A 27,993-nucleotide genomic window follows, 5' to 3' on the forward strand; every position below is an offset into this window, starting at 1 on the left:
CAAGAGGCGAGGCTACCTGTCTGACGCAGTCTTTCTGAGGCTTATAGCCCCCTCCCAGTATTCTTACAGTGTTGGAGCTCTGCCTTTCCTTGGGGCACGCAGTTACCTGGAGAAGGGGGTGGAGGGTGGTGGGTAGACTGCAAGCTTGCTGAAGTGCAATCATAGCTATCTTTATTTATAGGGGACCGACGCAGAACTCAGTAGGGCTTGCTCCCAGATAAACATGGATAGCATTGCAGCTGTACTTGCACTGCTTGGTTTCCACGGATGCCATGAGCCGCCCTGAGCCCGCTCCGGCGGGGAGGGCGGGATAGAAATAAAAAATTATTATATTATATTATAAGCTCAGCTCCGCATGTTCAATCCACATATTTTTTACAGATTTCTTGTATCCTCACCGTTAAGTGATATAAGGCATAAACCATGTGGCTGGAATCACATGCATCAGTTACTCTTTTCTCTATTCAGGAAATGTTAATATTGCTTGCTCTGTATGGTTGGGGTGTCTTGTAATTTGGGAGGGTACTTTCTGTTTCAATTAATACATTTAAAAGTTCCTAATATAACCCAATCATTAGGTGTCAATCGTTGTCCACCTATCCACATATTTACTTTCATCATTTTGCAGTCGACAAAAGAGAATACGTTGATTTTCGTTGTTGGCAGGAAGGCCATTTCTGCTACCTGAACCTACCATAAATGTTTTCAACCTCATTGCTGTAAAAGCTGTGAGCTCTGGCTTCTCCTGTTCCAGGCTGGATGGGCCTCTCATCAGGCTCTTGAGGGGTAGGTCCAGAAAACACAAAACTACAGGGACAGACATGCAGTGGGAAACATATATGATGTTGTCACTCTTCAAGGTGTGTTTAAGAAGTTTCTGGCAGCTGATTAATGGTAAATTCATCTGTAAAGCAAAAATGAGGATAAGGCTGTGTGTGCTTGATACTAGCAGCGTTTAAGGCCTAGCCCTTTTTCAGTGTCTGTCATTAACATAAAAGTACATAAAAGGCAGGTAGTATGTATATCCATAAGATAATCAAAAATAAGATGGGCAAGTACACTGTTGCATCCTGGCACTCAAAAGAATATTCTCTTCCTAACTTGTTTTTAAGATCACAAAAAAAAGATCAGCTCGAAGCTATAACAACAGCAGCTCCCCACCACTGCTATATCACTGATTTATGTAGAGCATGAGGCATATGTTGGGGATTTTCAGTGTAAATACCACTGCCCCTATGAGAAAGGAAGAAATGAGAGAAGGTCATGAAGGAAGATAATGAAAAAAACAAGGTTATTGCAACCAAATTACTAATATAAATTTCAACTATTTTCAGTATCTTTCATATACAAAACCTCCATCTTAAATCTCTATGGGCCAATCAAGATATATATTGAAGAACTCACTGAGTTTCAATAGCTGCTCAGAGCTAGCTTGATTGCAACCACAAATGAGAACGTAATTGGGTCAGGTATGTCCATGTTTCTAATGAAAAAGAGAGTTCATATCCTGTATCAAAAAGAATGGCATACCATACTAATACTTCCGCTACAGTGCAGTATGGAGTTCAAAACCAGTGATGCTGCAGGTTTCTTAAATTTGAAATCATACTTTTAATCATACTGGATGAAAGCACTTGCACTTCTCACCCCTTCCCCGTCCCTTCTTGCATATATGTATAGCTGAGCTGAACCTGTTATAGTTGTGTAATTTTAAAATACATTTCTCTTAGGTGTTCCTTGTGTGATACAGCATAAAAGGCAACAAATACAAAATGTATTTAAAATATGTAATTCTTCAGTAGTCTATTGCCATTGGCTAGAAAAACTATTTTATCATGATCTTTTTAAAAAGCAAATTATATGGATATATTCCTGGGAATTAGATATATTGTTCTCTAGTAATGGACTTGCAGACCCGTGGTGCAGAGTGGTAAAGCTGCAGTACTGCAGTCTGAGCTCTCTGCTAAGTTTAATCAACCTGAGTTCAATCCCGGTGGAAGCTGGGTTCAGGTAGCTGGCTCAAAGTTGACTCAGTCTTCCATCCTTCCGAGGTCAGTAAAATGAATACCCAGCTTGCTGGGGGGAAAGTGTAGATGACTGGGGAAGGCAATGGCAAACCACCCCGTAAAAAGTCTGCCATGAAAATGTCATAATGCAACGTCATTCCAGAGTTGGAAACGACTGGTGCTTGCACAGGGGACTACCTTTACTTTTTTTTTTTTTGTAAGGGACTTATCCTTGGGGCCAAACTGAATGTGATGGGATCCTTGTGTCTGCCATGGGGATGCTGCTGCTATTTTTAAGAGATTTTAAAATGGTGCAAGGACCTGCTCCTAATAATGTCCACAGTGCAACAGTTGAGGCTCTCTTGTTCCCTCCCCTGTACCTTTTCAGGTACTAAAATGGCTGCACCTCTCCTCTCCCCAGTGGCTGTTTTCAGCACTTGAAAAAGTGTGTGGGGACAAGAGCTATTTCACTTGTGGCATTTTTAAATGATTTTGAAATAGCTGCACCATCCCCATCGTGCCTGGAGTGCATTTACTCTGCATATCCTGATTGAGGCAAGTATTTTAATAATCACAAGCGTGATCAAAAAGAGATGTTTCAATTTCCTGTTTCATTTAAAATAACTTCCTAAAATGGGTTTTCTCATTTCTTAAAAATTCCAATTTAAGTTTTTCTTTTTGTTAGCTGGCAGCACCTCTTTTAGCCTCACACATTCTTTTTGTGTGAGTAAAGCATTCAGCTTCTCTGCCTGATTGCCAAAATTCATATTTGAGAGGGACTTCCCAACATAGTTACCATTATGGACTGGCATCTATTGGTTAGAGGAATTCTCCTCTTCTTTCACTATTCAAAACTAACTTTACTGTTTCTCATCCCTGTATCAGTGGTGGTGGTCTGACAATTATCCCAGCAGTATACTCCTTTTCAGAAAGAGCCCCGTGGCGCAGAGTGGTAAAGCTGCAGTACTAAGCTCTGCTCATGATCTGAGTTTGATCCTGGCAGAAGCTGGGTTCAGGTAGCTGGCTCCAGGTTGACTCAGCCTTCCATCATTCCGAGGCTGGTAAAATGAGTACCCAGCTTGCTGGGGGGAAAGTGTAGATGACTGGGGAAGGCAATGGCAAACCACCCCGTAAAATCTGCTGTGAAAACGTTGTGAAAGCAATGTCACTCCATAGTCGGAAATGACTGGGACTACCTTTACCTTTTTTATATACTCTTTTTCTTTGCTTCTGTTGTCCCCTTTATCAGTTGTCTCCAGATTTCTCTGTGCCATTAACCAGACTCTGATTCTCCAGCCTCATTCTCTATCTACTTCTACAGCCATACTGTCATCTTGTCTCCAGGACCTTTGGTTGAAGTCTTTTTGAGGAGCTTATATGCATGGCTGTCTCTGTGTAGGAAATCTGCAAATCTTTTAGAATATCACAAGTCTGTTACCAGAGCTCCTCTGAAATTGTGGATGTATCCACTGACTCTAACAAACTGAATAAAGCACTTCTCTTGGGTGTCTGCATAGCTTTCATTTAGTTTTGTGGTTTAGATTAGTAGCAGTTTGTTGGATTGGGAAACACTCCTTCGTAACTGACACATAACTGAAGCAAAGATGATAATCTGCCAGTCCTGCACTTGAAGTCCATTCTCATGTAGAGAGGGATTTTAACTTTCTCCCTTTGATTTTAAAATAGCCTCCTCACATTCATAATAGTATTTTTTAAAGTATGGACAGTGAGTATGACAGACTTTTACAGCTGCCACTGTTCCTTGTTTTATTGCTAGATTTTCATTTGAAACATGCAATTTTGTTTTGACAATTTTTGAGGTTTCCTTGCATTTCCTGCTTAATTTGTTGTTCATTTGCTGATTCTTGCAACTGGCTGTGCTTCTTGTTTTACAGCCTAGTTCATCTTATGTATTCTCAGGGGTTGTATTCAGAGGAGAAGCAGTCTGCTCCTTAACTTGGGCACTTACTTTTTCTAACTGTTTTTATGCTACCTGCAGCTTTTTTTCCTTTGCAAATTCTTTTGTGTTTAGCTGTAGCTGACTATGTAAGGAATGTGCTTCTTTCCACAGCTCCCAACTGGAGCGATGTTTACTTCCCTTCTTCCTGGATTGAAGTTTTTCCACTGTGCAGAAAAGTTCAAATCCTCCCCCTCCCCCAGTTCATCTAGGGAGTCTTGACTACAAAATGCTCTCACAACTGACAGTTTCTTCCTTTTTATTCATCTACAGTGTTAATACATTTGATTTCTCTTCTGAGAGTCTGTTTTAATGAACAGTCGTTCCATTTCTGTGGCCGAGAGCTACTTTCGATTGGATCTTTTCAGAGATGGGAAGGAGAAAGCAGTCATCCTTTTGCACAAGCTCTACCACCTTCCCCAAACAATTCATGAAGGGCAAAGAGATGAAGCAACACACAAAGTATCTACATCCCCCAGTGGGGTCAATAGCAGCTCTGTGGCATTGGTTCAAGTCAGGTCAATGGCGTGGGGGTGGAAGGGCTAGCCTTTACTCTTCTTGTGCTATGGTCCCAATCACAGCTGCTGTTGAGAAAGCAGAAATGCTGGGGTGCTCTGAATGTGGAATTCTCATCATATCCAGCTTGACTTTCAGATCTCAGATTTGAGGACAAATGGAAGGTGGGAACAGAGTTTGGCTTACAATACTGAGGATGAAGTAGAGAGGAGACTTAAATGAAACAGTTCTGAAAACCCATAAAAATATCAGGAAAAGGAGTTGACTACACACACATCAGAGCTCCACTCCCCTATAAGCATTTTTGATGATGTTTGGTTTCTCAGTCCCTTTTATGTATAGTTATAATATTTAATGTCTATCACTTTCAGGAGTTCCCTTTCCAGAGACATATTTAACATGTAGCTACTGACCTGTATTTGCATAATAGTTACAAGATTATGGGCTTTTAAGTTTCTTTGTCACATTTGGAGTTACATGTAATTTAAAGTTCAGATCAATTCTGAACTTTGCGACTTGAAATATGATCTTTTCGCATGGTTATGACCATGACTGGTTTGGTTTGGTGCAGTACCTCATCTGACATTCCTGCCGTGCCCTTCCCAGAAGAGTTCTTCTGAAACCACAGTTAGTTTAGTTTATGCCTGGTTTAAGCATGATGCTGGTATGCAAGAACTTGCCCATGTGATCTTGCTCATGCCCGATGTCTCATTTAATCTTTGCTGTGCTGCTATGCATGGAATGCAGCTGTGTGTACCATGCCTGCTGGGGCTACGGCTGTCTGGCATGCCAAGCTGCATGCAAGCCAACAGAGAGCCCAGTTTAAATATAATGCTGGGCATATGAAAGATCACATTGAGATCAGGCTTTGGTTGATGTGGGGGGGGGGGCGTTACACATTAAGCCATTACAGCACTCAAAATTGAGTTTAGTGATTTTATCCATTTAGTAATTTCAAAATATGCCAGATGCCATTGTGCATATGGATTCCTCTCCCTGACTCTTAATTATTCTTGATCTAGGAGACATTATCTTGGTTTCTTAGTATCTTTACCATTTAATTGCAGCCTGCTCTCCCAGGATGAAGTTGACAAGACCCTGGCTGCTGTGAAATCCACCACTTGCCCTCTTGATCTTTGTCCGTCATGACTGGTTAAAGCCTGCAGTGACGACATACGAACTCCCCTGAGGGAGATCATCAATTTGTCCCTCTCAACATGGGCATTCCCGGGGGCTTTGAAGGAGGCAGCAATCCGTCCTCTCCTGAAGAAACCTTCTCTGGACCCTACAGTCCTAGCAAACTACCGTCCAGTTTCGAATTTGCCGTTCCTGGGCAAGGTAGTGGAAAGGGCGGTGGCAACACAGCTTCAGGCTTTCTTGGAGGATGCTGTTGTCCTGGATCCCTTCCAGTCCAGCTTCCATGGGACGTAGACGGTGTTGGTGGATGATCTCCAGAGGCATCTGGATTGAGGCATTTCGGCGCTGCTGATCCTTCTTAATCTGTCAGCAGCATTTGATACAGCCGACCATGAAGTGTTGACCCATCGCCTCGCTGATGCAGGGATACAGGGGCTGGCCCTGTAATGGCTGGTCTTCTTTCTCCAAGGTCGGGGATAGAGGGTAGCGCTTGGGGGTGAACTATCCCAGTGGCACCCATTACAATGTGGTGTGCCACAGGGAGCAATTCTTTCCCCAATTTTATTCAACATTTACATGCGCCCCCTTGCCCAGATCATCCGGAGATATGGGCTGGGATATCATCAATATGCAGATGACACCCAGCTCTATCTGCTGATGGATGGCCACCCGGATTTGGCCCCAGAGGAATTGGGTAGGGCATTGGAAGCTGTGGCTGGTTGGTTGCAACAGAGCCAGCTGAAACTGAATCCATCGAAGATGGAGGTGCTGTGCCTAGGTTATAAGGGATTGGGATCAGAGATCAGGCTCCCATCCTTTGATGGGGCTCCACTGATGCCTGTGTCAAAGGTGAAGAGCTTGGGGGTATTTCTGGATGCCTCTCTAACCATGGGGGCCCAGGTTACCACCACTACCAGATCAGCTTTTTTCCATCTGAGGCGGGTCAGACAGTTGGTCCCGTATCTCGACCCCTGCGACCTGGCCACAGTAACCCATGCAATGGTCACTTCCAGGCTAGATTATTGTAACTCTCTCTACGTGCAGCTGCCCTTGACCCTCCTCCGGCCAGCATACCTTTGGGACCGCCTCTACCTGTATGAGCCCCGTAGATCCTTATGATCAGCAAACCAACAACTTTTGGTAATACCTGGCCCCAGAGATGTCCGTCTGGCCTCGACGAGGGCTAGGGCCTTTTCAGCCCTGGCTACTGCCTGGTGGAATGAACTCCCCCTGGAGATCCAGGTACTGCGGGATCTGCTTCAATTCTGCAGGGCCTGTAAAACAGAGCTCTTTTGCCAGGCTTTCAGCTGAGGCAGTGGGCATCACTTGTTATCGGCCTCCCCCCGCCCCCCTCATTCCATCCCAGCGCTACAAGATCTGCTGGACCTGAGCAATACGTCACATCTGTGAGGCAGAATCTGCCATCTTAATGTCTAATTTTAGATTGGATATATTTTAAACTGGTCTTTTATTGTTTTTACTGTTAACTGTCTTTATGATGTAACTGGCCCTGCGCCTGTTCTATGGGAAGGCCGGGCTAAAAATTGAATAAAATAAATAAATTTTCCTGAAGAATGAGAGGAAATGTCTCTCCCTTCCTGGTATAGAGGCATTTGGAATTTAAACACACATATAGTCTCGTCACTTCTGTGTCCTGCTTGTGAAAACCCAGCTACCAGTTTCATGTGCTATTCTCACTGTGCTGGAACATGATGACCATATGCAGGGAGCAGATTAATATAATTAGTTCTAAGGCAAATAATAGAGGTCACTTTACCATGTTCAGATAATCCTGTCCACATGCTCTCATACACTGTGAGTGACAAGAGAGAAAGGTGCAGTAGACTTTGGTTTATAGAGACAGGTGTTTGTGTGCCCATTGGATTTATATCTGGGAATGAACACTATGATCAGCAAGCTCACTTTCTAGACCAAAGGTGGCCAAACTACAACTTGGGAATCACATTCTTGGAGAATGCATCTAAAATAAAAGTTGCTTTCTTTCCACCTCTCTTCCCTCCCCATCTTCCTTCCTTCCTTCCTTCCTTCCTTCCTTCCTTCCTTCCTTCCTTCCTTCCTTCCTTCCTTCCTTCCTTCCTTCCTTCCTTCCTTCCTTCCTTCCTTCATCTTGCAGCTCTGAAACATCTAATGTTCACAGCTCTCAAACATCTGACATTTATTCTATGTGACTCTTATGTTAAGCAAGTTTGGCCACCCCTGTTCTAGACAATGCTACAATAGAATATGAGCACTATCTTATATCAGAAATGTATTGACTGCAACATGTATCTTCATGCTTCTAATTGCCATCCAGAACACACCACATGATCCATTGTTTATAGTCAATTCCTGTGACTGTTCCGAAATGTATCCAGGACAATGTGTTTATATGCTGAAATGGAGGGGAATGAATAGTGCATGCCCAGAGGTTTTGAATCAGAATGAAAAGTGACTGGACTCTAAAGAAGGCTATAATATGTTAAAATTATCAGAATTGGTTTATTGAAGAAAATCTGTGCTACAGGAAAATGTCAGAGCAATATGTCAGTCCATTTCAGCACAAAATGACACATGTCCCATCAATACAAATAAAAAAAAATATTATTAATACCAGCACTCAGTTCTGGCACTTGCCTAGTAGTTATCTTCAATGAGCAGTGGAGAATGAGACAGGGTGGATGGGTAGTTAAGTACCTATAAGTGGAGGAGGGAAAGAAGATGGGAAAGTATTATTTATCCTCAGTGCTTTTTTTGTAGAAAAAGCCCAGCAGGGATCATTTGCATATTAGGCCACTCCCCCGGATGTCACCATTGTTTCTGACAAGGTTTTTTTTTGTAGAAAACCCCCAGAACTCATTTGCATACTGGACCACACACCCCTGTCACTGAGCCAGCTGGAACTGTGTTCCTCTACGTTCCTGCTCAAAAAACCCCTGTTTATCCTTTTTTGCACTGGGAAGTTGTGAGTAGTTAATTCTATTGATCCTCATATGGGCACCAATCAAGTTATTGGAGGGAGGTCCAAATAAGAGCATAAGACAAAGAATGAAGTGGGTGATGCAGCAGCAATTTCTGACAATAAATCCTAAGAGAAAATGACGCTGGATCTGGTCAACATATCAAATCCTGGGACACATAGACAGGAGGCACTAGAGTTCACCCCTGTTCAGAATAGCATGCACATGTGAATTGGCAGTGTGCAGAAAACTCAGGCATAGGGATTGAACACAATACAACACAAAAGTTGACTTTGGCTGTCTTGCCAGGAGAAGGGAGAAAGTCTGGAAAGTTCCAATTAGTGCTTCTGCATAGTTCAGTGGAGCTGCCTATGCTATCCATGTCTTCTAATGGTTCTACAGACTTCAGCTGTTTCTTTGCCGAGCCAGCTGTTGTCACGGGGATCAGATTTGCTCAACCGGAGGTTCAGACTGATCCCAAACTTGCATTTCTTGCACCTGCCTACCTTCATTTTCACCTGGAGATTTCTTTAATATCTGTTAGAATATTCTAGACGTGGCAAAGGTTATCGACCCAATGCTAAGGAGTGATACTATGATGGATTCCTTCTCTCAGGAATGGGAGGAAGCTATATTTTCCTTCCATTTTTCTGTTCTCTCACTGACTGAGCAACCCTGGTAACATGTTTTCTTCTCCCCTGAAGCAACTATGGCTGTCTCACCCTGTCAGTAAGAAATATTTTGACTATTTGCTCAGCCCAGGAATCTCAGTGAAGGGATAGGATTCCCCTTCATCTTAAACCCTTGAAAATGGAACTTGAGATGCTTTTAAAATTCAAAAAGAACAAAAGGTTTTATTTCACATCAAGGGGAAAGTTCAACTGAAATCAAGGGTTGAAATTACTGAGGTAAAACTAGCACAAGCATGGACTTTTGATCTTCTATATCAGACAAATAAGAGGTTCTTAATTTATTCAGTTACTTAGATATTTATATTGGGAGGCTTTTGTTCCAATGTTTCTCCAGACACTCTAGTTCACTTTATTTGAATAATTGCTGACTCTTTTGGTGCCCAGAAGGCTGATACCCTCTTTGCAGTACCAAACCCCTTCTTTTTGGAACACCAGTACTCTTCTTGAGTTATTCGGCTGCTGACCCGCCGCCTCGCCGACGCAGGAATTTGGGGGCTAGCCTTACAATGGCTCTCCTCCTTCCTGGAAGGTCGGGGACAAAGGGTGGCAATTGGGGGGGAGCTGTCTCAGAGACACCCACTTCATTGTGGGGTGCCTCAGGGAGCAGTTCTCTCCCCTATGTTGTTTAACATCTTCATGCGTCCCCTTGCCCAGATTGTACGGAGGTATGGGCTGGGTTGTCATCAGTATGCAGATGACACCCAGCTCTATCTATTGATGGATGGCCGGGCTGGCAATGTCCCTATAAACCTGGACCGGGCGTTGCAAGCCGTGGCTGACTGGCTCAGGCTGAGCGGGCTGAAGTTGAATCCAGCGAAGACTGAGGTCCTTTGCGTGGGCCGCGGCAGACCGGGAGGGGAGATTACGCTACTGGCTTTTGACGGTGCGTCACTGATACCAGTGCGCAAAGTCAAGAGCCTGGGAGTGCTACTGGAATCCTCCTTATCAATGGAGGCCCAGATAGCTGCCACTGCTAGATCCGCCTTCTTTCATCTCAAGAGGGCGAGGCAGTTGGCTCCCTTCTTGGAGCGCAGCAACCTAGCAACTGTGATCCACGCAACCGTCACCTCGAAACTAGACTATTGCAATGCCCTCTACATGGGGCTGCCCTTATACCGAACACGGAAACTTCAGGTAGTCCAGAACACGGCAGCCAGGCTGCTATTGGGACTATCACAGTGGGAACATGTGCGGCCTGGGCTGCGGGATCTGCATTGGCTGCCGGTTGTGTACCGTGTTCGCTATAAAGTGCTGGTCATTACCTTTAAAGCCCTATATGGCCGAGGACCTGCCTACCTAAGGGACCGCCTCTCCCCATATGTTCCCCAGAGAGCACTGAGATACAGCTCTCAAAATCTTTTAACAATCCCTGGGCCAAGAGAGGCTAGATTGAAGACAACCAGGGAGCAAGCCTTTTCAGCAATGGCCCCTCGATGGTGGAATCATCTTCCAGAGATGGTACGAGCCCTGCGGGACCTGAATCAATTCCGCAGGGCTTGCAAAACATTTCTTTTCCAGCTTGCCTTTGAAACAGAACCTGGCTAAACTGATGTGTAGCCACCCAGCCATCTTGTGGATTTTATGACTCATAGTAATTTAGCACCTATTTTATCTATTTTAACTAATTTATTATGTAACTGATTATTTAAAATTGTTGTCTGTACTGTATTGTTTTATTGAACCATGGAATTCCATGCCTGTGAGCCGCCCTGAGCCCGCCTTTGGCGGGGGAGGGCGGGATATAAGAATAAATTTATTATTATTATTATTATTATTATTATTATTCACTGAATTTTAAGATCTCTACAGCCTGACCAGGTAATTCTATGCTCCTCAGAAACAACTCTCCCTGCTTGACTAGGTAGGGAATCTTCTCCCTATCCCCTTTGATTCTTCTTTATTACCCAGATTCTTCTCTACTACCCAAACTTCCTTGCCAGACTCTCCCCCAGTTCTCTGTGTTCAAACTGCTCTCAGCTAATGCTGAATTCAGACTGCATTCAGTCAAGGTTGAAATCTGACTCTCAGCACTAAATCCTTTTTCTATCAGGGTTATACTCACATGGTCTCAGTACACATCTCTTCGCAGTTAAGGCGGAAATCTGAAAATTCTCAGCTTCCAGCTCTCTTTTTTCTCAGCTGATGCTAAACAATCAGATTGCATAGAGCAGCCTGTCACTCAAGGCTCTCTGGCTCTGTGAAGAATTAATCCTTCACAGTCATTGAGTTGTTGGTACAACACTTCTAAGCCTCTTAAAAAGTGCAGTCCAACACAGATGCCAACAAAATTGAAGCATAGCAATCTTGGCAATATGATGAACATCATTGGTTCCAGTTGCTTGGAACAGAGACTGACACTTTAAAGATTTAAAGCAGACTGTAAGGTTTTGCTCAGGTATCACTTGGGTAGACGTCTCATGCAGAAGCAGAAAAAGTTTATTTGAAGTGAATGAGCAAAGCAAACACTTATTTCAGCCTTGTAGCATGTTAGCAAGACTGAGGTCTTGCCAGAACTAAATAAAAATGAAACCTGTTTTTAATAGATGCCAGATTATTGACACGCATTCTCCTGCTCAAACCTCTGGCCAGAAGTCATTAAATTGGGTTCCCAGACCTTGATATTTTCCCCAGCCAGGGCCACACATTCCAAGGTTGCCATTCATCTCCGTCCCCCTGGAGATGAGATCAAAGTTCTCCCAGATGCTTTCACTTTTGAGCAGGCTCACTCACATATATGCTGTTCTACTAATATTAGGTTAATACTTGAAAATGTTCAGTGTTACAAAATAAACTTGTTCAAATACATGGTGGTTAGTTCCAAGTACATACAGATAATAGAATATATGAATACACAGCAAAAGTTATTTGACTAAATATAAAAACAATTGGTGCATAATAAATAATGACAATAATACTACGATAATCCAAACCAATCAGAATTAGTATACAGCACTTAACCAGAACAAACAATCTTGTCAGGACCTTGTTCCTGACACAGACATTCTTAAAACTACAGCATCCACTCAACACAGTGGAAAAAAGATTGAGGACAGACTGAGATCTTTGGACCCACTGCTATAGGACAGCCCACCCCACCCACCCCCCAGTAAGTTACAGAACACCACTTGATGTCAGTCACCACTCCCATACGTCATCAATGATCTACAGCCATTTTATAGGCTTGTATATTGCTATTTCAGGTGGTGTTCTAATCATTCATGCATCTTTGCTTTATGTTCAAGGGAGGAGTGATCCGTTTTCTAAGCAAACTAGTGGTGATTTATAGAAGTGGTAGTGGCTGTTGTATTTTAAATTATTAAGGGGATGTAATATACTGAGTGACGAGACATGTTGAAGGCAACATGCTTTATTAGCAAGTACATCACAAGGCAAGGCAACGTGGGCCGGGTCCCGATTATATACATACCCTGGAACAACCCTCAGTCTGGCCAGGTCCAATCCTGGCCAGTTAAACTTCCTGCCACAGATCTTGATTGGCGGAGTGTATTTGCGGAGCTACATCCGTAGCGTCTGCTGTGTTGTAATTTCGGGACTGAAATGCAAGACACAACAGGGGAGATCCAAGGAATTACTGGTAGATTTGTACTTTGATGTACCACTGTCCTTAAGGTTCCTCAGGTGCATTATATCCCCTCCATCTATACAGGCAGGTACATGAAAGAGGCAGTTCAGATAATATGTCTAGAAGAGACTGCACATTGCCAAAAATCCAGTTCACACAAGGCTGCTTTTCAGTGGTTTGGTATTTTAGTACATGTTACCAAAAACAATCCCTTTGCACACATGTCACAGCTCACAGTGGGAAACAAAATGCTAAATGGAGTGACATCATTCTAGTATTTGCAGTGTTTTACATATATGTGTAAATCCTCCCTATGTGCATCGCAAGCAAAATTCAGCTCCTGTCTGCTGTTAGAGCCATTCAGTCTTCCCAGTTAGCATTTCAGGAAGAAGAGGTGCATGGAGCTTTGGGTAATTATTCTATTGTGTTTTATGGAAGATTAGAGGGGTATAGTTCACCCCCATTTCATTTGAGCAAAAGCTGGAGGGAAGTGAAGGTCAATTGGTAAACAAGAGTGAAAGAATGGAAGGAAACGAAGACAAGACACACTTATCAGAATAAAGAAGAAACAAAGGGGTCAAACTTCCTTGTGTTAACATTCTTCTACTGAATGATATTTTATTGTTAAGACTCAGAAACTTGATACTGGGCTTGTGTACTTTCTGTGTTGGTTAGCTCTTTCTTTACTGTATGCATTCATGTTCTAAAGACAGAGGCTTGAAACATCCATCAGTCCAGAGTTGTTACCACACCACCTCTTCTCATACCTGTTGCAGAGATATACTATGCTTTATAAATCTGCATCTTAAATCTGTACAACAGACGCCATTGTGATCCAGAAAGGTATGCAGAGGCTCTGTCATCTGCATGAACACATTGTCTTCCCTTTTTCCTAATAGATATACTCATATTACAAAAATATTTGGTTCATGTTTTTCTATTCTCTCTTCCTATCATTTCAGATGATAAGAACAGGGTCATCTTGGTCTTTTAAAAATCATTTCTCAAATACAGCAGCAACAACCAAGAGGCGAGGTTTGGCAAGGAAGAAGTGTTCAATTCCTCTGAGGAAATTGGAAAGACGACGGAATAACATGCTCCACCCTCTCACTCCCTGCCAGTCTTGGTCTCTTTCCTCCAGTTCTAGCTGGACAGAGAGCAAGATCCCCAGTGGTGCCTGCATTATTCAGAAGAATCCACTTCAGTGACAAAGTATAAAAAACTTGTTATCCCTTGTAACCCACTATAGCATCTTCTGCTCTAAATACTCCTGGCTTCTGCAGATAAGAGGATATGTTAGTCTTGCTCTTGCCACTCCTACCTTGGCTTCTCTGCCTCCAGGCATACGGTGCAGGTAAGTGAAAATCTAAGGTTCTCTAAGGCTTCTAGGTTAACTTATCTGCTCTAAGAAAACCTTAAAGACTGGGAGCAGGATTTTGTGAAACGGAAGATATTTATTATGTATAGCTTGGAGGGGGGATGCCTATTGTTTAAAGCCTCATATATATCCAATTCTGTGAGTAGTTGTAAAACTGTGGGTTTCTGATTTTAAAAACCAGACAAAACTTTTAAGGCTAGTTTTATTTATGAACACAAGCTGTGTTTAATAAGTTAGTCTTGTACTGAATCAAAATTGTTAAGTTGATGGAGAGGAATGGAAACATGGGATATACAAAATGCCAAAAATGCAACCCATATGATACTTTTATTAGGACACATCCTCTAGTAGGCTGTGTGCAAACTTTTGAATTCCCTAGAACTCTTCATCTGACCAAATACCACAAAGTCACATTCAGGGAAGAAGGAGCTGGATATAAAATGAGAGAAAAAGCAGATTTTTTTCCCCAGGTTATGGTGTTAAAAAAACCTCATACCAGATAGATTCAGGTGGTTAGCCATGTTAATCTGAAGCCACAGAACAAAGTTAAAGTCCAGTGGCACCTTTAAGACCAACAAAGTTTTATTCAAAGTAGAAGCTTTTGTGTACAAGCATACTTCTTCGGATGGGCTCAACAAAGTTCAATTTCTGGGAATAAGGAAGAATTGAATGACTTAGTATCTGTAGTGAGAAAAGCCGATATCTCTGTTGAGCCTGCCAGTTTGCTGCTATTTACATGTCCTACCATATTTGTTATTCCAATCTTAGCTGTAATTGTTGCTCAGTTACTTATGCATCTTGACTCCAATTAGCTCTTCCTGACAACTAACCCCCCCACCCGCATGTAATATTTGAGGAAATCTGTTTCAATGAATGTGAAGAAATGTGCACATGCTGAGTCTCTGTTCCTGCATGTACCCAGGGTTGAGCTTGGTTTGTCTTGGGGGTGCTGCTGGACTCTAGCTTCATTCTCACATTTCTTTGTTATTGCATTTATGTGCTAATTTGCTGCCATTCATCTTTCATACTGGCCACCTATTTCAGCTTGACTTATGCATTCTGGTCCTTCCTAACGGTTGCCCCCCACCCTCTCTTTTCCTGTAAGTAGGACCTGAGGGGATTCTACTCCATTTTTTGTATCTGAAGAAGTGTGCTTGCACACAACAGCTTATACTTTGAATAAAACTTTGTTGGTCTTAAAGGTGTCACTGGACTCAAAACTTTTTTTCCTTGTAGCAAGTTATGCTGGGTTTACTGACAGGCTGAGGCAAAGCAGAATCAAGTTTCAGGCTGCTACAGCAACAAGTAAAACAAATTCCATAGCACCAAATGCAAGTTAGGAGCTAGGAACTAACATCTGTCTTGTTGTGTGGGATGAAATAACTCCTATTGACCCAGCCAGAGGTGACCCACTGGATCACAATTCAACATGAAAGCAATCCAGAGCTGTCAGACTATGCAGTTAGAAACCCACACTGTTTGTGGCTTTCTGAGACACCTGAATTTGTGGTGAGCAGCAAGGTGGATCTGAACTGGTAATGACTTATCAAGAAAAACTTTGAGGCTGTGGTAGATAGGATTGGGTAGTGAATTGTGAGTCAATCTGCAACAGTCATGAAAATGCAAATTTTATACTTGGACTTATTAGGAAAGGGACTGAAAATTAAATGAGCAGTATAGAAATGCCATTATATGAATTTATGTTGCGGTTACATTTGGAATATTTTGTACCATTCTGATCACTGTGTTTCGAAAGTGATATTGTGGCAGTGGAAAAGGTGCAAAAAGAAACAAAACTGCCGATGGTGTTGGAGCACCTTTCATGTGAGGAAAGGTGAAGGTTGGAACTTTTTTGTTTGGAGAAAACAAAACTTGGGGGCAGGAGGACATGTTAGAGCTTTATAAAATTATGCAAAAAGTAGAAAAAGCGAATAGGGCGAACTTTCCCCCCAAACCCATAACGCTAGAATGCACGGGCACCTAATGATATTAATAAGCAGTAGATTCGGGATAAACAAAAGGAAACAGGAATGTTGTGAATTTAATTGCAAACATTTTTGACAGATGAACTTAACCCTGTTTGACTAGAACAATCTGATTTGTATTGATCACTGGGTCTATTCAGTTCAGTATTGAATGATTCAAGGGCCTGCTGAACAGCTTTACACGTTTCTTAAAACTACATGTGTTGCTAAGAACTACACCACCCAGTAGGAGGAACCTGCCAAACAGGCACATATGAGTCGATGAGTGACTGCAAAAATTGGCAATGGCAGATATTCAAGCATTCTAAAAGGAAGCACTTTTCCCAGTATAAGCGTAATTGACTTGATGAATTCACTGCCACAGGATGTAGTGATGACTGTTCATTCACTTGACTCTAAGAGGGGAACAGAGGACTTCATGGCTATTAGTCATAAGTTAACTACTGGAATCTCCATTTTCAGAGGCAGCAGCCCTCTAAATGCCAGTGCTGGGAGCAACTAGAGGGAGGCTTTGGTCTGTAAACTGTTTATAGGTGTTCTGGGGTGTCTGGTTGGCTACTGTGTGGAAAAGGATGCTGGACTAGATAGTCTCTTGGTCTGATCCAGTATGGCTGCTTTTATGTTCTTATGAAACAGAGGTCAAGCTGATAAAATAAGGAATATATAGACTGATATGCAGTTTCAGTGCACCCTGAACAATGACTCTCATATCTTCTTGCAATTCCTCTCTGTGCCCACAAATATGCCCCAAAACTTCATGATCTCCAATTTATCCTTATTCTACAATGCGCGTCTTAGCTGTTGACATCTGACTCTGCTTTACAAGGACTGCCATCCCTCAATCATAAGCACAGCTCCTGCATTACTAAAGACTCTGGGGAAGAAGTCAGTAATATGGGACAACATCCCTTGCCTCAGTCTTACAGTAGGCCAGGCTGCCAGTGATCTCTCTTGATCCTTTTTCTGCTGCTGTTGAGGGCACGGTCCTGCCTTTGCAGTGTGGGAAAGGAAGGTGAATTGCTTCATAGCTGTGTCACCAAATGGGCAGAGTGTCTACAGTGTTTTTCTAACCCATCCCATCCCAAGTTACTTTTAAAATATTACCAAGTGGGGGCATGGAAAGGGGAAGAAATGACAACACTCCACACCTCCCTACACACTGCTTGTATGTGAATAATTCAAACTGCCCCCTCCCAACTGGCTTTCCCAGTCCAGTTATGTATTTCCAACCCTGCTAAACCATTTCTTCTTATGTGAAGGGCTTTTTTCAGCATTCTCCCTTCACTTGTATGTTAGCAGAGGCAGGCTTTATTTCAACACCCCAGAATTCCACCACAAAGAAAGTAGAAGGAAGAGGCAGGTGAAGGTAAAAGCTGTTCCATTATGGCAGCTGGAATAGGATGGCATATGTTAATTTCATCATGCATCTGATTTCAAGATCTGTTTGTTGCCAGGCTGTGGAAGAAAATAGACATAATCTCTCAGAATATGACTCTATACATTTTCTAGCAGATGGCTTTGGTAAACCACTGAACATGGATTGAGCTATACTGCTTATGACGAACAACTGTGAATCCTTGACCAGGGCTGATGACTTTATGGCAGCTTGGCTCACAGTATCTTTGTCAAAAATGGTCAAATAGATGTGTGGTTTGCCAAAATGCCTTCCAGCTTGTGAGGAGCATTAACCTCCTTGACATAGCCCTGACAGGTTTGGTTACTTCATGTGAGTGGGAGGGAATAGCCAAGTGAAACCACTGTCCCATACCAGCTTCTGGTTGAGATGAACTGACCTTTCCACCATCCCAGTAGCTGTGTTGTCCAAGTGCTTTGAAGGAGAAGTAGGCAAAAATACCACCACACACCTGGCTCCTGGTTCATTTGGGCTGGCTTTCCCTCACCACAGCAGCCATTTAAGACCACAGTATTCTAGACAAAGGGAGAGAAAATACAGAGACACTCACATGTCTACTCCTGGTTCAGCTCAGACCTTTTGTTTCTAGTTTTCTCCCCATCCTCCTCCATTTGTAAGAATGTTTACTTTTTGTTTCAGATGTGTAGGTGCAATATAGTAAAATTCTGCTTATCAATCTTTTCTCTTTCCCATCCCACCTCTTCTCACACAGGCCCATTTATAGTATTGTTTTAACATTTAAACAAAAAACTTTGTTAAATGAAATGTTATGAATATTGTGAGCTACTCTGGGGTTCCAATCTAAATGAGGGACACAAAGTTATTTTTTTTTTAAAAAAATCACGCTGTTTTTCCACCTGAAGCCAAAAGGCAAAAAGATGCCCCACCTTGCCTCATTTTTAAAAACAGAAATGACACACAGAAATGAAGAAAAAAGCAGGAAATTTGCCTTTCCTCTGATTTCTGATTCCTAAAGCAGCTTCATCTTGTTTCAGTTTCACTGGCTTTACAAGCATGAAGCACAATATTTAACAAAACCAAGAGCTGTATTTGCAGTATTTTCTCGTTTACCCAGAACAATCCGTTACCTTTGCAGCAGAGGAGTTGGCAGGTTCACCTCACACTTTGCTGATTTTGCTACACTTGAACAAAAGAGAAGGTGCTGCCAAAGTAACCGTAGTAGAGGCTGGTGCCATCCAGTCTGGGGCAGAGGGTGGGTAGCCAGTCAGTCAAGAGGGCAGCCTTTAGAAGGAAAATCATGGAGGGAATGCCTTCCTTCCTGAATACACAAAATGTTCTCTGGAAATGACCAGTAATTCTGCCTGTAGTGCCAAATTGAGTGAGGAGAATGATTTTGCAAAGGGTGTGTCTACCATTTTTTGGGGGTCCTGTTCACAAGGCTGGTTTTTGGAACACAGGATTTTAAGGCCTTTTGTAGTAGCCCTGGCATGCACTATAATATCAGCCTAAACGTTTGTTGTCATCTTTTGTCTCTCAGATCATCATGCTATCGATATGCTCCATCTGTCCTACTTTCCAGATGATGGTTCAGTGGAAGTTGTGGGCAATGCCACTCTGGATGGAAAGCTCACTCATACTTTGGAAGGGCACAATGAGCAGCTCAATGTAAGTCAGCTGCTCCCACTGGAGCCTTCCAATCTTTGGACACAGAGGAAGAAGAACCTGTACAACTACATACAGCAGTTCCAGGACATGGTCAAAGTGGTAGCTCGTGAGAGGAATATAGCATGTGAGTAATGAAGTCGGGAGCAAGACAGTGCTGGTCGTAGATGTCACCATAACTAGCTGTCATCCTATACCTTGGGGACGTGCTAGAGTTGGTCAGCATTCAGTGTAATTTAGAGATTTGGAGGCAAATTTGCAGATAGACTGAAATGAGTCTACATAAGATTGTAATGCAAGTAGCCTAGGAGGCTAAGGCCATTGATTTTAATTAGTGTAGTTTGGAGTAGCTTTACATAGGACAGCATTGATGCCTCTCACCTATAGATATTGGGTGCATATATAATTGCAACTCTATCTGTAACTGTGTTGGCAACAATATAGTCTAGAATTACTTCTGCATCTTCTCTCCCCCCCCCCCCCCCACTCCCCAATACTAGTAATCTGATCCCAAAAATAACTGAAGCCAGAGCTGGAAGTTTTAAAGCTCCAGAATTGGCTCTCCCCCCATAACTTTGCAGGTTTCCTGGGAGAGGGGAGGGAAAGGGGAAGGAGGCAGCTCTCACAAGCAAACGGGATTGCATGTTAGGAGGAGCTCTTCTGTGATTTTTTCATAGGCTAGTTTTGTTTCAAATTCAAATGGTTGAAGAGCATAAAACCAGGTCCTGGCTGCAGCTTGACTCCATTACCAGATTTCTGCTGCTCTGGTCTGCTGCCTTGGAGGTTTCTGGAATTTGGAGGGTACTCCTGCCTTCCTGAAGAAAATTGTCACTTTGAATGTTGGTTTTAAAATATTTCAAGTTTAACTGTTTTTGTTTTTTCTTCGCTGCACTGCTTGTTTTTTTTTTTTTTTTGCATGGGGTGTGGGTGGGTGGAGAAGCTTTGCTTTCTGGCCTTTTAAAAAGCTAGTTTTCTTTGGCCTTGGCTGTTTTTTAGATTTTAAAATGTCTTGCACACTATTTTGTTGCTCTTCGGGTCTGGGGTTTTTTTTTGGGCGGGGGGATTGCACGTTTAATTTTAAAGGGTTAGTTCTGGGTAGGTGGTGTGTGTTCCATGTTCAGCTCTTTTAGTAAGTTTAGCCTTTCTGGTCCCACTGTTCTGGTTCTCCTTACTCTAGTCTATACTATAGTATTTCTTGGTGGGAGTGGTATAGTGGAGTTTTTGTTGGAAGTGAAGGACTTGGCACTCTCTCCTAGTATCAGACTTGGGGGGGGGGGGTGCTATAAGAGATCCAGAAAGATAGATGGGCAGGACAGGACAGGAAACTGATCATCTCCACAGTATGCTATGCCTTCTCCATCTTGGAACCATGAGGGCAAGACGTGCTTCCTGCTTCTCTATCCATCCTAGCTAGTTGGACTAGATTAGAATCCTGACCCTATCCTGTCTAGAATGGAGTTCTTTACAATAAAGGACTCATATTAGGTTTTGCAGAGATAAAGAGGCTTTGTGTCTGCTTCTTGTCAGCACACACAAACCAGATGCTGTGTTATGTGCCTTGAGCACTCTGTTAAACCCAAATAATCCTTCAGTTTTGGGGTGTTTCCATTAGTTTTAAACAATATAATTATTCTAAGGGAAACTTCTTGTTGGGTTTAAAAAGTTAGCATAAGTGAGGGTTTAGGTATTTTAAAAGGCACAAAATAATTTTCAGCATATGGCTGAGGCTTCCTCCCTTAGTAGGTTTGTGCCAGGCAATTAAGACAAGACTCCGTTGTTTTTCAAACAATAGCTGGAGCACAGATTAACTTTTTAAAAATATATTAGGCCAACCTTGCTCTGGACTTCAAAACAATTGAAGCTAGGTGGTTTAAAAATCGTGTTTTAGGCCGATCTTTTAGTCTTCCAGGTTTTCGGAAGGGAGTTCTTACTTTTGGGGGGGGAAGTCAGGCTTTTCTTGAAGACTAGGTAGGAAACAGAAGGTAAATGAAGGCTTTTAAAAAGATTTCATACTTCCATCTCCAAGCTAGTTACCCTAAAAATTAGCCAGGTTTTAGGCTAGAAAGTCAAACCAGTTTTTTTAAAAATCATTTGAAACCAGGCTAGGTGTAGCTTAACAAAACAAAAAGTTTGTGTTGGGGGATTTAAAAAAGGCAAGTAGGTTAATGTGTCAGGCAGGTTGTAGTACAGCTGGCTTACTTTGGCATTGCAATCAGACTCCAGGGGGACATAATAAGAGGCAGGAGGAAAGGCCAATGCAGCCCTGGATAAAAGGCTAAGCAGAGTAGGGTGGAGCGGAGGGGGAGGGCTGCCCCAAAGCTGCCTTCTACCATCACATCCTCTGGTTGGGGTGGTGCAATGAAGTGGCCTTCCAGGGCCCTCTTTGTGTAGGCTGCTGCTGGAGGGCTGCCTGCAGAGGTGCTTGTAAGAGCTGGCACTAGGCAGTTTGCTGCTCAGCAGGGGTTGTTTTGTAGAAAAATAGGTGGTGGAGCTCATTAGCATATGCTGCCCCTCCCACTGGCCAAAAGCAACACAACACAAGAAAGGAGAGCCATGGGCAAGCGAGGCCTGCTTGGGCTGCCTAGATATCGAGTCAGCTGAAGCAGACCCTGCTCACCTGGGGCTCTCCTTGGCCACACTCCCTCATGATTAAAAGGCCAGAAAGCCACTTGCTGCCCAAAATCACATAAAAAGTGGAGAAAGGGTGTGTGGGTTTCTGCACGGGATAATGAGGGCTGCTGGGGTGTGTTAAAGCCCCTGGTGCCAGTTTGGTGTAGTGGTTAAGTGTGCAGACTCTTATCTGGGAGAACCGGGTTTGATTCCCCACTTACAGCTGCTGGAATGGCCTTGGGTTAGCCATAGTTCTTGTAGAGGTTGTCCTTGAAAGGGCAGCTGCTGTGAGAGTCCTCTTGGCCCCACCTACTTCACAGGGTGTCTGTTGTGGGGGGAGAAGATTTAGGAGATTGTAAGCAGCTCTGAGTCTCTGATTCAAAGAGAAGGATGGGGTATAAATCTGCAGTCTTCTTCTGGTGGCTGGCTAGCTGCCTGCTCTCCTAATCCAGGGATTGTTATGCAGCTGCACCTACTATTCAACTTGTTAAATTAACACTTAATATGTTAACACTGCTGGACATTGCCAAACGTTGCCTGATTTAAAGCAGTTCACCCAGCACGTCTGCTATTTGCTTAATTAGCGCTGCAAGTTACATCTTCACAAGTGTCGGCAGTACCTTCAAGAGTCCTATAAGCACGCAAGTCTGAGGAAGCCACTGTGGGAAATGGGACAGTTTGATTAACATTCTGTCACATTACAACACGATTGTGCGTCTGGACCAACAAGAATTTGGCAACATCAGAAATATTTCTATTCAGCACAAAAGTACAGTGCAAGGAACGGGAGTTCCACTTTAATTGATTGAACTTTTGTATGAACATCATGGTGCCCTTCAGTCAAGTCTGCATTGTACTGAGTCTTATGTAGAGATGGGATCATTCCCTCAGGATTTTGTGAAAGTACATTGCATTCCTTTTTCAATTGCTTTAGTATAATTTATTGCACAGCTTGTGTTTATCATGAAGTCTTGTGCTTCTTTTGTGATTCTACACAGGTTTCCTCCCCCCTGTATTTGCTGTAGTGCAGTATAGGCAGACATTGGTAGGGTTCAGGAGCAACTCTCAGCATTTTTTCCCAGAAAATACAGTACCAAAAAATGTTGTTCATAAGATACAGTAGGAAAGTAGCGGTCTAGGTAGACCTGTGTCATGTGTGAGAGTTATGTCAATTTAAAAAAACAGAACTCCCAGAACTACCTAAAATGAAACTGACTGAAATGCATACTGTAACATTGCTGTTGTTTCTTCTTTATAGGTGTGGGAAGGAATAGGAGCGCCAGTAATGAAGGGCAGCTGCAGCTGTTTCTTGGCTTCTCCGAGCCAATGATGGTATAGGCTGCAGACTGTAGAAACAAGAACTTGCGTGCCCAAACCTCCTCCTGTTGCTGAGGCATTCCTTGGGGAAGTGATGTCATGTTAGTGTGTGTCTGTCTGACTAGGGTCTCTTGGTACTGGGAGATTGTTTCTTGTGTGGTTTAGTGGTTTGACATTGGTTCTGATAGGCTTGTGCTGCCACATTGGCCCTGGATCCTGCTTGGCTCAGTTGTGTTGGGCTTGCAACTGCGCCCCCACCACCACCGCTAAAGTTGGTTTGGCTTAGATTCTGTGGTTTGACATTAGTTGTATTGGGCTTGCCACATTGGCCTGTGGCTCTGCTGTGGTTCCCTGGTTTTGTTGGGCTTGCTAGTTGTTTGCATTGGGAGGTTTTGATCAGTGGTTGCAGCTTTTTTTTTTTTGTCCTGGAGAAAGCATGGATCCCCCCCAATAGGAAACAATGGAGGGTGGTAGAGGACTCCTTGTTCAGGGGCACACAGAATTGAACCCCTTGACCCAGTCTTTAGTGAGCAGGCAGTACCAGCTCTCCTGCAATTTGCTTAGAAAGCAACCCTTCCAGCCCACCCCACCCCTCATAGGGAATAAGGGACCCAAATAGTATCAGAATTGGGGGGGGGGGGAAGACCTTAATCAGATACCAACTACTATTTGGGACCCAAATAACCTAAAATACTGTTAATTTTGTTCCTGGTGCACACATCCCTAGCTATCAGTTCCATTACCTTTAATGGTTTCTTTCCATGCTTCTTTTGCAACAAATCTATGAAAAAAATCCAATGGACAGCAGCACTGCCATAATATCAGATCTACAGACACTTTTATATGGAGTGAGCAGAAACCATTTCTGCTCATGCAAGAAGAGGTCTGCGACTTTCCCACATTTCCAAGTGAAGCTGCTGTCTTCCTGCCCCACACTACATCATACAATGTTCTCAATGTTTTCTGGAGCAGGTTTTCACGTGCACAAGCCAGGGGAACGCATTTTCTGAGGTTACCTCTCCTCCGTTTTTAAAAATTCATCCTGTGATTCTTCAGAGAAGATTGAAAAGCAGAATTTTACCACCACCACTTCATAGCTATATATGTGGTCAGTGCTAGCAGGCCCAGGCCTTGAGATCATGACAAACTATTTCAGCCTCCCTCTTTTAAACACCAAGCTTGATGAAGCATTCTGGAAAACATGAAAACTTCTATGTTTTCTATCATTTTGGTTGGTCTTATTATAAAAAAAAGGATGTTATTTTGGATTTTACTTTAGATCAGTATGGCTACCTGCAACTTTATAGTTGACTGGCTTATTATCTTGTCCACTCTTGGCTATTCCTATAAGCAGCATTTCTCCACAGATGCAGGCAGATAAAGCCTTTGGGAAATCCTTTAAACTGGAAATGCTAGATGCAGGACTATAGCCAGCCTTCCTTGTTTGGCAGGACTGTCCTATTTCCCAACAGGGCTTCAGAGAAACAAAAAAATTCATTAACCTTATATCCACCCAAACTGTCTACATGCATTCCAATGTCTTAGCATCAAGTACTATAAAATAAAAGTCATTAGGAAGCTTTAAAGAATGCTTTCCTTTAAGTTACCCTTCAAGAATACTGTGTGACTGAGGTTATCTCCAGGGCTGTGGGCAGGGTTGCTGGAGACATCCAATTCTTGGGAGGCTTGTTGATTGGTTCTGGTTGTGCTCTTTATCTGCTGGGCTGGGACAGTGAAGAAGTCAGGCAGGCCTGTGGCAACCTAGAGAGCCAGTTTGGTTTAGTGGTTAAGTGTGCGGACTCTTATTTGGGAGAACTGTGTTTGATTCCCCACTCCTCCACTTGCACCTGCTGAGATGGCCTTGGGTCAGCCATAGCTCTGGCAGAGGTTGTCCTTGAAAGGGCAGCTGCTGTGAGAGTCCTCTCAGCTCCACCCACCTCACAGGGTGTCTGTTGTGGGGAAGATAAAGAAGATTGTGAGCTGCTCTGAGATTCAGAGTGAAGGGTGGGATATAAATCCAATATCTTATCTTCTACTGTCATGTAGGGGGATTAAAAAAAAAAAGAGTATCACCTCTCAGCGACTGTGTAAAATTCAAGTTCAGCATAATCTAAGGTTAAACTGGTCAGGTCATGAGGATACACTATAGCAATGCTGTTTTTGAAGGGGCACCAACTATTACTTTCCTTGCAAAAATAGCCCCAAAGAAACCAATGTTTGCATTCTAAATGTATAAATGGAAGGTGTTACCACAAATGTAAAGCCTTAATCCCCATAAACTTCCAGGTGGGGCAGGTGGCCCTATATTTCATAAAAGCTGAACCTGGAACCTTCTTCTTTAAAACAAGCTTAACTAAGCTATGAATTCCTTGTCTGTGCTACTTGACCTATGATGAAATTAAAACCAAGTAGTATGTGTTAAATAATTCATTCTTGGTGTGCCTTAGAGCTTATCTATGAATTTCAGTCTTTATCGTTCTAAGTCATGATCTAAATAATTCCCACTTAACTTGGCATATGAACCTAAAGGCTGCTCTCAAGAGCTGAGTGCAGCTTTAAACAGAGATGTAAAGGCTGGGAGTGGAGTAAACTAATGTTTGAAAACAGGCTGTACCCAAGAAGTATATTCCTGACAATCCTATTTTGTTGTAGATCCCTTTCATGTACACTGCATTCAAGGCTGCCAGATCTTCCACAACAGCACCAATCACAGCTTCTATGAAGTTGCACTGAATGGGCATGTTCTCCTGAAATTCTACGCTGCCAACACTACGTGGGTACCTTTGGAGGCTTCTCCCATGGCCTGGTATGCCACTAGACAGTTGAACTACTACAACGAGACCACAAAAAACCTACAGTTTTTCCTACAAGAAACATGCGTTAAGTTTGTGATACAGCACAGTGATGTAAACCAACCCTTGACTGGTGCGTATGACCACTTTTATACATCTGGGAAGCAGAATCTTCTTGTAACAGCTGGGATGCTGTTAAGCTATCCACAGTACAGCCAAATGCACTACTTGAGCCGAAACCAAAAGTTTCCTAATTATTAACTCTAGTAAGCAAGGATATACATTTTTCAATGCAATTCTATGACCTCATTCAGTATATTCCATGCAGCTCCACAAAATCACCACACAAGGACAGAAATTAGAATTGGGTGCAGGGGAGGATTCCATCTTTCAATAAGCACCCAGTTTTTAAAGTTATAAAAATAAGACTAAAAGTATAAGGTGAAACCAGAGGTGTGAAATGCCTGATAATTTCAGTATGCAGTATGGAAAAATTAAACAGGCTTTCCAAAAAACCTGCTTCTTTCCTCCCCGCTCCCCCACTTACCAACAGCAGCACTAAGCAAAGTAATCTTTAATATATGCAAATATGACTTTGCTAAACCCAGCTTGATACAGTATTTCATCCTTTGTGCAGAAAATACATGGCCGCACAGGCTCGAACAGTTACTTTTAGTAGTCTCCACCATTCAAGATCCTCATCAGATTCCCTGTTAAGGGAGGTAGTTAAAATTGATCCTGTTGCATGGGAAGCTGCTTCATGCACCACTGCTCACAAGCAGGCCTAAAAATGCAACACTTGTCAAGCTGCTTCATCAAAGAGAAACAGCTCATGTCTTGGATCCAAAAGGGCTCAGCCTTTCACAGTGCTATCCTATGAATTACAACCCTACTTATGACTCGGTGAGTATAGCTGCCACCCATAAACATGCAGAAAGGCTCTCATCACATTTTCTCTTCTTGCCTTACAGGAGAACGTCAAGGTCGCTCACACACCCCACTGGTGCTTGGCATCATCGTGGGTGCCTTTGCACTTCTGGGCCTAGCTGTTTGCATCTTCCTATGCACAGGCGGAGAAAGATAGTATCAAGCACCATAACATTATGAACCAAGCTCAACTGAAGGGAACACTGCAAAACAGACCCATGTTCATAAAACCTATATCCCATACCTCCTGTGAGGTGAGCTTGAGCACAGCAGCTAGACAACCATCATCATAGGGACCTTCCTATATAATACCTGGAAGAAGGCTCTCCACTCTTGCTTTTACATGCCCTGACCATCAGTGAGGAGAAGCCACAAAGCACTGTATAAAAATTAATATTCCTGGACTTCTTCACAGTTCTCAATTTCCTGGACTTCTTCAGTGTTTTCCCTCCTAACTTTTTAAGAAACCACCCTGGCAGTGGGAGATTACTGTCAGCATTTAACACTTATTTCATTTCAGGAGCATGCAGTGAGATGGCTTTGATTCACATTTCTAAATGGAAGGAAAAATACAGGGTTCCTTGATCCAGAGACGAGTACTGCACTATCATCTCCAAGTGATATACAAAGAAAAGATGTAACCAAGGACTCCTCAGCAGATCAGTGAGAGGTGGAGATCATTATATATCTTCAGTATGATAAAGTGACAAATTCCGACAAATGCAACTCAACATCTCAGGAACATTGGGGGCAAGCAGGAGGAACTCATAAAAGTTGGATTAGGAGCAGCAAAGGGGCCTGTTTTGATTAAATGGAAGACTACAAACAATGCTTCTTTCTTAGATGTCATTATTGAATCCTTCTCTTTCAAGAGGAACTTTTCTAGAGAGCACAACATGTTTATTTCCTTGTCTTGAGCCTAACTATGAATGTAAGGCTAAGGATCCAACTCACTATTTCCAACTACCTTTGGCAGAGTGAAGCCTTGGAAGTATGTGTTCTCCACCTCCCCATTCTTATTGCAGTCCACAAAGCTCTCCATGAAATTCTGCTCAGGAACAACATGTGTGTGGAGGCTGCAGCTGGAGGACTTACAATT

At 42.8% G+C, this 27,993-nt stretch overlaps 1 protein-coding gene across 1 annotated transcript; it reads left to right on the top strand.

Moving 5' to 3' along the window:
* Positions 1–13,907: 13,907 nt before the first annotated feature.
* On the top strand, positions 13,908–27,723 carry PROCR (protein C receptor). The gene is made up of 4 exons (XM_060242054.1): positions 13,908–14,202; positions 19,124–19,375; positions 25,828–26,100; positions 26,939–27,723. Exons 1-4 carry the CDS (start codon positions 14,142–14,144, stop codon positions 27,049–27,051), a joined length of 699 nt encoding a protein of 232 aa, XP_060098037.1. The 5' UTR covers positions 13,908–14,141; the 3' UTR covers positions 27,052–27,723.
* Positions 27,724–27,993: the final 270 nt, after the last annotated feature.

The sequence above is a fragment of the Heteronotia binoei genome, chromosome 6, assembly GCF_032191835.1.
Source record: "Heteronotia binoei isolate CCM8104 ecotype False Entrance Well chromosome 6, APGP_CSIRO_Hbin_v1, whole genome shotgun sequence".
Lineage (NCBI taxonomy): Eukaryota > Metazoa > Chordata > Lepidosauria > Squamata > Gekkonidae > Heteronotia > Heteronotia binoei.

Bases quoted from the DNA above. Each gene is read 5' to 3' on its own strand.
- PROCR (XM_060242054.1), top strand. From the start codon at position 14,142: ATGTTAGTCTTGCTCTTGCCACTCCTACCTTGGCTTCTCTGCCTCCAG. The intron at 14,203-19,123 runs GTAAGTGAAAAT...TTTGTCTCTCAG, and splicing joins CCTCCAGGCATACGGTGCAG to ATCATCATGCTATCGATATG. The intron at 26,101-26,938 runs GTGCGTATGACC...CTTGCCTTACAG, and splicing joins TGTAAACCAACCCTTGACTG to GAGAACGTCAAGGTCGCTCA.